This window comes from Semicossyphus pulcher, unplaced genomic scaffold (genome assembly GCF_022749685.1).
Source record: "Semicossyphus pulcher isolate SPU_LCO1_2020_fin unplaced genomic scaffold, fSemPul1.0.p SCAF_1, whole genome shotgun sequence".
Taxonomy (NCBI): Eukaryota; Metazoa; Chordata; class Actinopteri; order Labriformes; family Labridae; genus Semicossyphus; species Semicossyphus pulcher.
This window is the reverse complement of record NW_027211603.1, coordinates 212,898-225,849: the sequence shown is the minus strand read 5'-3', so window position 1 is coordinate 225,849 and position 12,952 is coordinate 212,898. Positions and strand designations below refer to the sequence as shown.

General features: G+C 40.5%; 1 protein-coding gene and 1 long non-coding RNA gene across 2 annotated transcripts; both read right to left on the bottom strand.

Annotated features, from left to right (window-relative positions):
• Nucleotides 1-346: 346 nt before the first annotated feature.
• Nucleotides 347-3,782, bottom strand: LOC138587948 (CUB and zona pellucida-like domain-containing protein 1). The gene is made up of 6 exons (XM_069658012.1): nt 3,736-3,782; nt 2,458-2,648; nt 1,970-2,370; nt 1,485-1,584; nt 1,001-1,208; nt 347-896 (listed from the first exon to the last, which is right to left on the bottom strand). Exons 1-6 carry the CDS (start codon nt 3,770-3,772, stop codon nt 760-762), a joined length of 1,074 nt encoding a protein of 357 aa, XP_069514113.1. The 5' UTR covers nt 3,773-3,782; the 3' UTR covers nt 347-759.
• A 1,309-nt stretch (nt 3,783-5,091) lies between these two features.
• On the bottom strand, nt 5,092-6,636 carry LOC138593402 (uncharacterized). The gene is made up of 3 exons (XR_011308321.1): nt 6,458-6,636; nt 5,789-5,930; nt 5,092-5,231 (listed from the first exon to the last, which is right to left on the bottom strand). It is a non-coding gene; the product is annotated as an uncharacterized lncRNA (long non-coding RNA).
• Nucleotides 6,637-12,952: the final 6,316 nt, after the last annotated feature.

Sequence of the window (12,952 nt, the reverse complement as noted above, 5' to 3'; positions counted from 1 at the left end):
TTTATGAAATTTGCTACACGTATGTATCATGCCTAGACCTACACAAAAGCCTCTTGGACCCATACTGTAAAACCAACAGGAAGTCTGCCATTTTGATTTCTTTGTCAAAAAAACAGTGTACTTTGGGCCATTTTCAGGGGTCATACTTTAACAAAGTCCTCCTAGGGCTTTCATCCGACCCACCTCAAATTTGTGGTGTCTATAGAGATGATATTCGTGACAAAAACTGTATTGTATCGTTCTGTATTGCATCATGTTTAAGTATACTGCATGGTATTGTTGTATTGTATCATATTGTGTTACTGTCTAAGGTTAAGCCATAAAGGATTTTGAACATGACATGACGGCCTGTTAAAGATTTTTATTTAAACTTATGATGAGACAAAACAGTCAACAATCAACTTCCTTTAAATCAAACAGTAACATGATATAGCTGAAAGATGTTGTAAAGCTTAATCGGATAAAAGAAACACAACTGAACAATCACCCAGCAGCTGCAGTGCTACATGATCATCCTTTCAGTTTATGTCAAACTTATTATGTGATTTTCTATTTGCACAGGTACAGATCTCTCTTCACAGGTGTGTGTCAAGTTTACACAGTTGTGGACGAATCTTAAGAGGTCGAAAAATTCCTTCATTTTAATTTGCACATAATTAGATACATGAACACCCAAATCCCTCAGCAGACATAATCTAAATAACTGCTTATATTCCAGTGTAATTAATATGGAATTGTTTCTCTGCCCACACTGCTGCCTTAACTTTCAAGTGTGGGCAGAGGCTGGTATTTCACCCCTGATATTTTGGCTTTGTACACGGCCACTCCGCTGATCATGCCAACAGCTGCAAGAAGACATCCAGCGATGAAAACCAGGTTGAGATTCAGGTTGATCCCTGGAGAAAAGAGAAGCACAACTTGAATCTGATCATGTCCAAACTGGGAGTCAAACAAGGCAGGTGTGCTGTGAAGAAAGCACTTCCTGTTTTCCTACCTGGACTTTCTGTCCCGTCTGATGCTGATCTCGCTGATCTCCTCAACTGCAGGGGACCCTGGGAAATGAAGTGCGCCGAACTCTGGGTGACAGCCGCTCTCTTACGCTTGTGATTGTATAGACTAGGGGACAGTGTGGAGTTGAGGCATCCCTTCGAGCACCTGGTGTTGGGGTCTCCTGCTTGACACATCAGGACTGAGCAGCTGATGTACACCTGAATACAACAGGACATGTGCTCATTATGTCAGGAAGTCAACAAAAAAGGCAGTGCGGTGCGGCTCCAGTTTTACAGCCTGCAAAACACGCTCTGTCTGATCGGGCCCTTAGGGAGCTGCCATGTCGGCCATCTTTTACAGTCTATGGACTGAAAGCATTAATATTTCAATGTCTCTATGCACTGTACAACCAACTCAGACATCATTTTATAAATCCTGTTAGATTAAAAAAAAACTTGAGTTTCTCCAGTCTAACCACAAAGTGCATTCTTCACCTGGTCGTGTAAGCCAATGAACTTGAAGGCCTCCATGCTGAACCTGAACTGTCTGCTATGGGCAGGAGAATGGATTCTAACAGTTGAGTCCACGTTGCACCTGTCAGAGCAAATAAAAAAGTTCATGGGCAGAGGAGTTATTGTTTTGAGAGTGTCGATAAAAGCAGAAGATAAACAGAAAAAACAAACAAAAAAACACTCCCTAACTGGAATCAGAGCTTGTTTGAAATTAATAGCCGACATAAACGTGGGCGAACAGATATCTCTGTTAAACAACTGCATAGACAAATACAAAGAACATGTGTGTATCTGTAAACTTGGGGAATAGCTGTGACAACAAATAAAAATGTTTTAAAAATAAGCAGATAAAAAAACTGAACATATTGTTGTGAAATGTTTTCAAATAAATCAATTAAATAGATGAAATATACATAAAATGTTTTGTTATGTCCTCTGCTGCCACTAGGGGGCGTACTCATGCCTACCCATTATCAATGATGGGGTAGGTTGGCCGGTAGTTGGGGTTGTCATATGGCGAAGCTCTGCAGGACTCCACAAACAGCTCGGTGTTGTTGACTGAAGACGTGGCCTCGATCTGCATGTAGATCCTGTTCCCTAAGCCGTACTCCAGAGGGTAAGAGCTCGGATCCATCATGGTCTGGAACTGGGCGTTAGGAAAGAACTCAAACTGGTACGTGAACTTTCCAAAGCCTTTCTCCCACACTGTGGTAATATTTCTGTGTGCTGTGAAGGCCTCAGTCACGTTCCCCCGTTTGGGGTACTGACAGTAGAACTTAACTTCCAGCAGGTGTTTCCTGGTGATCAGGTCTTTTTTGTTGTCAACTGTGCTGATTTCATTCTTGAACTTTAGGTACTTGTCATCTTCCTGCAGAGTAAGAGGATATGCATTCAGTCCTCACACTGTTAAGAAGGAAAAAGCAACAACTAAAAAAGGAACAAATGACCCCGTTACCTCGATCTGAGTGCCGCAGGCGTTGAGGGGGATGATGGCGATGACATGAGTGCTGTTTGAGTGTGTCTGCAGGCTGCAGACGACGTTGGACGGGTCATTGAGCTGCAGATGATCCTCATGTAGTCTGGGAAACGTTGATTTGTCAACCTCTACTCTCATTGTGGACTGCTTGCAGATCACATTAGCTTCCACTAGAGCAAGAGATGTGCAATCCCTTTTATTTTCATTGAAAAACACACATTATGTTGAGAGCTACGCATGTTTTAAAAAAGAATATTATGTATTAAAAAAAGCCCAATGAGGTTGCATGTGGTACTTAACATTAGTCAGTACATGTACCAACAAGATCATCCAATTGTGAGATTAGTTTGGTAGTTAAATATACCCGAATAAAACAAAGTGCATGTTTGCAGCTTAAAAATGTTCTCTACTTCAAAGGTTCTCAAACTTTTTCAATCATGAACTCCCTTTGAATTATTTTCTTTAGCCAAGTGACCCCTGACCATCAGAGAACGAGCTTCTCTAAAGAGAAAGATTACAGCGCTGCTCCTCTAGCGTCTCATTTACTAAACAAGTTTTATACTGACAAACACTTCATGAGGTCCGAGGCTTCTTGCAGCTGTTTCTATATTCTGTTCTTCAAGAAACTGGTGTTTTTGGTGCTTTATTTTTTTACTTCTCTTCCTGTTTTGTTTCCGTTGTTTTACTTCTACAATCGACCAATAATTCTTTTTTTTTTTTTCCTCTGCCAAAAATCAAAACTGCCTTTGTGCAGACCTAACACACAGGGGCCCACAACTGCAAACGCATTACACGTTTTTCATTTTGCATTGCTTCTGATTGTGTAGCTTGTTTCTCCTTATGAATACTGTTTGCCCCTGTCGGACACTTTTCTAACATGACAAACAAACATAAACTTGTTGTGTTTGTTGTGACAGTTGACAGTTTATGAAAGTTAACCATTGCATTAAAAATTATATATCCTTTATGGAGCTACCATTTATATTTTCTATTGAAATTACGAAAGTACAATTATTATAGAATCAAAACATTTTTAAATGACCCTTTTTTTATTTCAAGACCCATTGCAGTTCTCCAAAATACCCCTTGCTGTTTTAGTACACCTGTTCCAGAAACACCCATATAATATTTACCGGACATGTAGCCAATACTTAAACAAAGCATTGAGCATCTGTGTATGTAGATGTGTAGCATCCATATATATACTGTTACAGCTGTAGTCACATGACAAAATGTTAAGGTAGTAAATAGACTCACCTGTCTTATGTCTAACGTCCAGCACAACACACCTCATATCTGACTGATAGACGTTGGACCTGAAAAACATCAGAGAACACTGATTCAACACGCTGAGGCTGATTTATCATCAACATCATTAACAGAAACATCAAATGCATCATCACCGCATCCAAAGCCAATCCATGCTCACTGTTAGTACTGCCAAACCTTCCACCTCTTGTGTGTGTGTATATAACATGCAATATATGTAACTTGTGGTTATGATTAGTACGCGCTACTTAATATGTTGTTTTCTATTTATTAGTACTTCTGTGAGGACAGTTAAATCAAGCAACTGAGTCCATAACGAGTTTTGTACTCAAGGACAATAAGAGTGTATTTAATCGTAAAATATTGTATCATATGGTCCAGTTTGTATCATATCGCATGCTATCGTACCTGTCATGGTTTTAAGTCATTTTATTCTTATTATCATTCATGTATCAAGTTTTATTGTTATTACTGTGATCGAACTCTGCTGTCATTTCAGACCCGGCCACACCCACCTTTCTGCCTATAGAATCACCTCACCTGCCCATTCCCCCACTCACCTGTTCCCCATTGTCTGGTTAGCTCCCAGTACATTAAACCAGTCACCAGCTCTCTGCCATATTATCTTTGTGCACTGCCTTAAGCAGGGTACACACTACAAGATAACTGGGCCGACTTTGGGCCTGATTCCCCCCGTCCGACAATCATAAGCAAAGATTTTTTGATGGTTCTAAAGATGATCTCTCCAGATGTTCCTGTGGTGTGAGGGATGTTCAGAGTTATTTTACTTCCCCCGATCTGCTCGGAAGGCCGTCATGGCTACACCGATTTCAAATTGTAAATATTAAACATGTTCAATATTTATGATCCGTTATCCTGTTGTGTGTGGGGAAAACCCAGAGGACAGCCAAGCACGCACTTTGTGGATTGTCACGTGGAACGAAACAATAGCCAATGGGGAAGCAAGCTGACTGAAGAAGGAAGCACAACAACCGCAGCCATGGCAACAAAAGCAAACATGAAGCAAAAAGTAACATGTTCAGCCCATGTTCACGCTGTCTCCACCACTTCATCCACAGTTTTTGTTTTCTTCCTGAATTTTCAATAAAAAGTCCCAAAACTATCATCACCAATTCTTCCTGCCTGCCTTCCTACCACACTATATCTTACAGTTTGGATTGTATTGTTGAACTAATATTTATTTGAAGACTTTGAATTTCCTTACTTTTGATTCCTTTGCATTTTCCTGACTACATTTATTTTTTATAAATAATTGCGAACCATTTTAAATCATATAAACACTCAAATGAAGTCATAAAAGAAATAAACCCAAGACTCACCCGGCCTTAGACTCCACAGCAAAGCAGATCACGTAATGATTTCCCAGGTCTTCTGAAGTTGGTGTCCACGTAATGACGAACTCGTTATGGGTGGTTTTGACCTTTTTGGTTTTCTGCGGCCCACTGAAGATGATGTCCTGTATTCTGCATGAGAACATGACAAAGAACGCAGACATGTCGTTGATATTCGTTGCTAAGATGATGACAATGTTTTGCTTCTACATTGATCAAGTTGGTTCTCACCAGTGGTGGACAAAGCACACAACTTCATTACTTGAGTCAAAGTATAGATCCTCCTGGTCAAATGTTACTCCGATACAAGTGAAAGTTACTCAGTCAATTATTACTTGTTAAAGTACTCGAGTACTTGCTTTTGAAAATACTTCAGCATTCAAACTACTATTTTGTAGGCCATGATGAAGTTTGTGCTCGGTAAACAGAGCGAACATTACACCACTAAATGAACTACCTGATCTAAGTGACGTTTGCTCGACGTAACCACACGCAGAACTACACAAACACAGTTCAGCTGACTTCAGAGCAAAAGCAGTGAGTAACGTTCATAGAAATGTAGCGGAGTAAAAGTAACAAGTTCCCTCAGGAATAATTCTCAAGTAAAGTACAGATACTCAAAACATGTACTTAAGTACAGTAGTGAAGTAAATTGACGTTGTTACTGTCCAACCCTGGTTCTCACTTACACTGAATATGCAGCTTGAGCTCTGACTCTGATCTCCACTTCTTTGTTGACCTCTGCTTGAATGTGCACTCCATTGTCAGGTGTTGGGGGCAAATACTTTGGTAAGTAGAGTCCCAGCTGACATGAGGGAACAGGTTTGTCCACTGGATTTGAAGGAAAATGATTAGTGATTAGTGATTAGTGATTAGTGCGACCCTGAACAGGATAAGCGGTATTAATAATGGATGGATGGATGGATGGACTATCAAATGATGGTTAGGAATTTGTTCCGGTTGTTTGATGCTAATGTTTTTAATGTAACTAATGGGTTATCAAATCTGTTCATTTAACTGGATATGACCTGACTCCCCTCCTTCCCTGTGTTTAGGATCTGCAGCCTGAAACACAGCGGTACAACATTAAAACAGCATTTGAGCTTCCCACCATGAACGTGATGTCAGAGGAAAATGGCCGCCCTGCAAGTAAGGTGACTAGCCCTACAGTAAATGCCATAGCTGTGTTTACTGTCACACATTAAGATGTAGTCAGAGCTACAGCATGAATAATAGTTTAAAAGGCCCCCCATGAGGCAGTGCAGCAGCAGGTTTTATGCTGACAATATGACAAAGTTGACAACGACTCATAAAAAATACAGTCAGACAATAATGAGGATGAGTTAAACCAGACTTACCAAGAAAGGAGAAATGCAAAGGTAGTTTACTGAGAGGAGAGGATGGAGCGTTTGTTGGTCTGTTGGAGTGTGTAGTAGTCCACCACCATGTGTAAGTGGGTATGGTTGTTGTTGTTGCTGGTGTGGTAGTATACCACCATGGGGTGGTTGTTGGTGGTGGTGGTGGTGTGGTAGTATACCACCATGGGGTGGTTGTTGGTGGTGGTGGTGGTGTGGTAGTATACCACCATGGGGTGGTTGTTGTTGGTAGTGTGGTTGTTGCAGCTGCTGTGGTTGTTGGAGCTACTGTGGTTGTTGTTGTTGGAGCTGCTGTGGTTGTTGCAGCTGCTGTGGTGGTTGTTGCAGCTGCTGTGGTTGTTGCAGCTGCTGTGGTGGTTGTTGGAGCTGCTGTGGTGGTTGTTGGAGCTACTGTGGTTGTTGTTGGAGCTGCTGTGGTGGTTGTTGGAATTCTTGTTGTTGGTAGAGTTGTTGTTGTTGGTGGTGGAGTTGTTGTTGTTGTTGGAATTCTTGTTGTTGGTGGTGGAGTTGTTGTTGGTGTGGTAGTATGCCACCACCATGTGGTGGATGTGGTTGTTGGTGGTAGTATTGGTGAAAATCTCTTTGCCCTCTTCGTGGGTGGAATCCTGGAGGACTGAGATCCGTCTGAGTAGGCCAGAGTGATCGGTTGTTTTGGGAAGTCCTCCACCACCATCTCAAAGCCATAAACTCTGTAGTCAACGGTGGCTCTGCTGTATTGTAATGTGCAGGAGTCCTAACCATGAGAACATTTAATATTTTAGTATTTAGTACAGTGTTGTATGATGTATTAGGAAACAGATCTTTCAACTAACCTGATCTAAGTGGAAGCCTGAAGGTAGGATGCACCCGCTGCACTCTACATTGCGGATATTTCCGTATCGGCATCGAACTTTGTCACCGTCAGGATCAAAGGCAATCAGCTTGTATGTCCGTGGGCAGTTCTGAGGGACCCTTGAATGGACACATTAACACGAGTAAGTGACAGTCTTCTGCTAAGAATCCTGAACACAAAAAGGATCCTATCAGAAGAATTACAAAGATGCACGTATGGATAGCATAGACATGACTGACAGCAAATACAAGAATGAGTACAAAGTTATATCTCATGCTGGTAGGGGTTTGGGGGAGTTTATAACATTACAAAATTTTACTGTAATTCACATTGAAAATGTTTAGTTCATTAAAAAATATTCTTATATTTATTTAATTTTTACATTTATGTGTCATATTTGTTGCATCTTTTACAGACATGAAAAAGGTGCAAATTTAATAATAATGATACATTTTATTTGTATAGCGCTTTTAAAAGGTCCTCGAAGGCCCTTCACACAATACACAAAACAATAACAAAGACATTAAAAGCATATACAGTGAAAAAACAAAGTACAAAACTTACAGTTAAATGTACATAAAGAAAAGAAGTTACAACAACATTATTAGAGATCACAGATTAAAAGCAGGTTAACGCTTTATAATACAATTTACATACTCAAGTAATGCTTAAAGTGCTAATCTCGAAGTTCTTAGTTTCGTTTTCTGTGGCGGCACCTCCTGGCGATAAAAGGCAATAACAGGCGCATTCATCCCAAATAACCAGACCTCCCCAGTTGGCTCCCTTTGTAAGGGTTGTAACTCCTTTTCAGACTGTTTGCTTCATCTGAGCTATCCAATGTTAGCATGAAGAGCTAGCTAACCCAGCAGAGATAAGCTTGGCTGGGTTAGCCTGTGTTTTGTGTCATTTGTGTCGTATCTGCGGTGGACACTTGTTGTGTCGTGAAGCATATGACAAATAAGGTTAGTCTGTTGTTTTTCTGTTATGTGTCAAACGTTTTTTTCGGGGGCTGTTATTTGAAGGTGGATTTTCACATACCTGCTGTCAAACCGTAAATATAACGCCGGTCATAATATAGTTCCAGTGTGTGAGTGTGTGCGGCTATGGCAGTGGTTTTAAACGATCATCCTCTATTTAACGATTTGGATCCAGCTGGAAGGTGAACAAGGTACGAGATCTGTTATATTTTGATTGTTATACTGTTGGCATGTAAAGGCTGTTCTTTGTATTTGTTTGTGTGTATGTAAAGTGCTATCCTGTTAGCAACACAGCTGCCGCTAGCATAACCTAGCCCCTTTGTTAGCTCAGGCTGGTAAGACCGGTGCTTATGTTGATTTGTTTGTATATTTAATGTAGCGCTGTTGTGTTTTAGATTGTTTTAAAGCTTTTGAACTTATCGTCTGTGTGTTTATGTTGTAAATATTATTGATGTTTAAGGTATTATTGTTTATGTGTTTAATATGGTATTTGTATGATTGGTTTCTTTATGTCTTACACGGTGTGTTTGTGGATTTACGGCACGGTTCACGGAAAATAAAACTGTTCACAAACCATCAGTCAAAAAGAGTGATCATTGTTCTAGCTGGGTCTGCTGCAGGAGGTGCTTAAGAAGGGGGTGAGGGTGGAAAGTTTTTCAGTGAGGCAGGTTTACAGGGATGAGGGGCGCAGGTGTTTGGGATCTGGGGTTGGGGTTTCGATGACTGGGATGATGGCTGGAGAGGTGGTCGATGGTAATACCGGTTGAGCAGACTAGGTCAAGAATGTGCTCATGTTAAGGGTGAGGAAGTTGATGAGCAAGTTTGAAGCAAACTCGTTGGATTTTCCACTTTCCTGACATGTTTTACGCACCGGTATTCTTCACAAATAATTTTTAACCTTCTAATTTTTATGTAATTATAGCATTTTTATTATTATATAATAGCATATTGGTTTTTTTTACTAGCTATATTTACAGTTATGTCGATGTTTTGCTTGTAGCGTTTGTGGACTTGCATGTCTTTGTTTTTCTTTCTTAATAACCGACCTGGCGAGCCAAACACTTCATGCTGAAAGCAGGTGACTTACCGTAGGAAAGGTAGAATACCAATATCTGGTGATCTGTTCGGTTCTCTGGTGTCAGATCTTGTTCCCAAATCCACGAAAGTCATTAGCCTCCAATTTGAGACCAAGTTACGCGTTGAGATCCAACAACAGCTCGCTGCCCTGGTTTGTGCGAGAAAAACACCCTTTAAATGCTGCAAGTTTGTTAGCTGTTAGCATGTTGTGAATAAGAGGATGTTCTGCAAACTTTACTTAATAAATACCTCTTATGAACATCAGGTTGTTATTGTTATTTGCTTTTTCTTTATCTTTCTTGTTTGTATGAAAAGTTCTACACATTATGACATGAGAGTATGATACTGAGCTGTTTGTGTTTTTGCATGTACGATGAAGGTTCTGTGTTTCTATATGCCCTAATATGACAATGATTCATCACACTGTTGAGTTGCTGTCAAGTACTGTGCTAACCTGTCTCATTTATTGTGTCTAAATTAATGGTAGAAACATAAATACTGTTCAGAGATTATTTATGTTGCTCTACAAGCTCCTCGAGGGTTTTAAGGTAATTCACTTCACATACTCTTGTAATCATATTCTGGTTATTAAATTACAATTTATGTATTTATAAAATAGTATAAAGGTATAAAATACATGTTAAGATCAGCAGCAACAATGTTAACATGATTGAAATCCATCAAAAGCTCACCTCATTGTAAAAGGTTTGTCACTCGGCACATTTCTCGTACTGACTGTTTCCGTTTCACACCAAAGCCTTTCATTCAATGGAGCATTCGTGCTCTGGTCAATTATGCCTCTCTGACTTCTGGTGTTAGAACCACATTGACCTCTGTAACAGTACCAGTTGTGTGAGTGCTGACAGCCCTCGTAGGTGTCCCTGTAGCGAAAGTCCACCTGAGGAATAAAGCAGCTCTGCAGTGAGACATGGTTGCTCTTTTTTACAATTAAAACAGATTTTTTAAAATCATAAAACCAATATTTATGACCTGGATAAGTGGAAGAAAATGGATGGATGGATAAAAATATGATTGAAATGTGTCAATGAAGTCACTATTGGGCTTCAGATTAATAAAATAAAAAACAATAAATCTGAGAAAAATACATAAAATAATACATAACAGAAAAGGTAAGGGGAAGAACAGGCTGAATAAAAGCCAAAAGATCATCCAGCTCCACAAAAGTAATAAAGACATCCTCTAGCTCATTCTTCAATGCCAGGTAACCTGTAAAGATGATTGAGTTTTCTTTATACTTCAAAGGTAGAAGGTATCCTAATTTGCCCTTGTTAAATTCCACAGTAGCCTTGTTTCAGTGAGCAGAATAAATCATTTTATATTCACATATTCATCAAAGAAAACGACACTTTTAAATTTGAATGAATTATTTTTATATTCCATCAGAATAAGTGACAAGCATTCCCAGCATATGACAGAAATCTTTCCACATGAGGTGAAAATTTGATTTGCTCTTTATCACTCATGCAAGTTGCAAATTCTAAAATGTTGTTTGACTCACCTTAAATGTTCCATCCGGGTTTCTTCCTCTGTAGGTGTAGGTCGTGGTTCCCCCAAAATGATGTGACGCAGACACCACTGAGACCAGGAGCAGCTGCAGCAGGAGCACCTGTGTGGACGCCATGATTCCCAGACTTACCTCTGCAGCTCTCGTCCACCTCCATCCTTTTATACACCTGCAGGCTGGCCACAGATGCTGATGCAAGCTGAAAGGTATGAACGTATGTATGAGAACAACAGGGCGGCTGCAGAACTGGTTAAACTGAAAGTATTAGAAACATTTGGATTAATTATTGAAGGTGTGTTTTTTTAATGCCATGGTATAACACCTTCCAGTTAAGACTTGGCACAGTTAAAAAGATTACTTGTGTTTGACAAGTAATTTTTTCATCAATTTCTGGAAGCATAGGCAAATAATGATCTCACTGCAAATGTCAGGTCATTGAATCCTACACACAATCATTGTGATGTGTATCTAAATTAATCATTCGTTGTACAGTATGCTGTATACAATTTCAAATTAACTTTTTGTGCATCACATTGTACATTATGATTTCACAGACAACTGATAAATGCACATAAATATCATATGGAAGTGTGCAATTTAAATTGCATTAAGATTTATTCTTGTGCATATTTTCTGTCATGCGTTGATATATTTGTGACGGCCAATGCATGGGAGTCAGGATTGTCTTTGGCTTTTCATCGCAGTAAACATGGCAGGTCATAGTGACCCATAAACTTGTTCTGGCGAGTCTAATACGTTAACAATAATAATAAACAACTCTGGTCAGCTCCACCCCAAATACAATCTCATTCTGTGGGAAACATGGTTAAATAGCTCATTGGCTAGCTAATGAATTAGCAACAACTCACTCAATTAAAAACAGGTTATTGACAAGCCACCTCTTTTGAACCCCTCTGGACCTTTCACACCATGATGTCACACTCCAGACATGCTCGCCTTTAAATTAAATTAAATTAAACTCGTAAGTCTGCATCTGGGTCCTCAACCTTTTTGGTAACATTGAATCGTGACAGCCTTATTCTTTACCATTAAGGTTTCTACCATCAGAAATCAGTTCTCTGAGCCCGACCATCTCAGCCTGCAGCCACCAGCTAACAGCGCCTCACTCACCTCATTCTCCCCCGACTGAAGACAAAGTCTCCAAGCTTCCGAGACTCTCGGCCGACTACCTGTCCACTGGACCCAATACCATCAAACCTCCTACAGACCATTTCCCCCACACTTAACCCTGCAGTCACGCACATTATCAACTCTTCACTGTCAACGGGTGTGTTTCCCACTGCATTCAAGCAAGATCAGGTCACCCCACTGCTCAGTAAACCCACCCTCAACCCAAACAAGGTTGAAAACTACAGACAGTCTTTAATAAAGTATCTGACTTCCTGTCCAAGAACAACAACGGCACTACTGGCGGTAACGGAATCACTGCGTCTGGCTAAAGCTGCTGGACAGTCCTTAGCTCTATCACTGCTGGATCTGTCAGCCGCCTTTGACACAGTGAACCACCAAACCCTCCTCTCTTCTCTCTCTGAGCTTGGTATCTCAGGATCTGCCCTCCTCTGGTTCATGTCCTACCTCTCAGGGAGATCTGTTAGAGTATCTTGGAAAGGAGAAGTGTCAAAAGCCCACAGCTTATCCACAGGGGTGCCTCAAGGGTCAGTGCTCGGTCCCCTTCTCTTCTCAGTATATACCACCTCACTTGGTGCAATCATCCGCTCCCATGGTTTCTCATACCATTGCTATGCGGACGATACCCAGCTCTTCCTGTCTTTCCCACCAAACAACACTACAGCCTCGGCACGGATCTCGTCTAAATAAATGAAAGAACACCACCTTCAGCTCAACCTATCCAAGACTGAGCTCCTTGTCACCCCAGCCAGTCCCTCTATGTAACCACAGACCACTAAGTCTGCCCGGAACCTGGGTGTCAAAATTTACAATTGGTCACCTGAGAGTCATCATAGTCACATGAATAAAGATATGAACCGAAGCTAGACCAACTGAGACGATGATCAAGTTGTAAACGTTAGCAGCTGATGAAGACA

Bases quoted from the DNA above. Each gene is read 5' to 3' on its own strand.
- LOC138587948 (XM_069658012.1), bottom strand. From the start codon at position 3,772: ATGAGGTGTGTTGTGCTGGACGTTAGACATAAGACAG. The intron at 1,585-1,969 runs GTAGGCATGAGT...TTGCTCTGACAG, and splicing joins TACCCCATCATTGATAATGG to GTGCAACGTGGACTCAACTG. The intron at 897-1,000 runs GTCCAGGTAGGA...TCTTTTCTCCAG, and splicing joins AGCATCAGACGGGACAGAAA to GGATCAACCTGAATCTCAAC.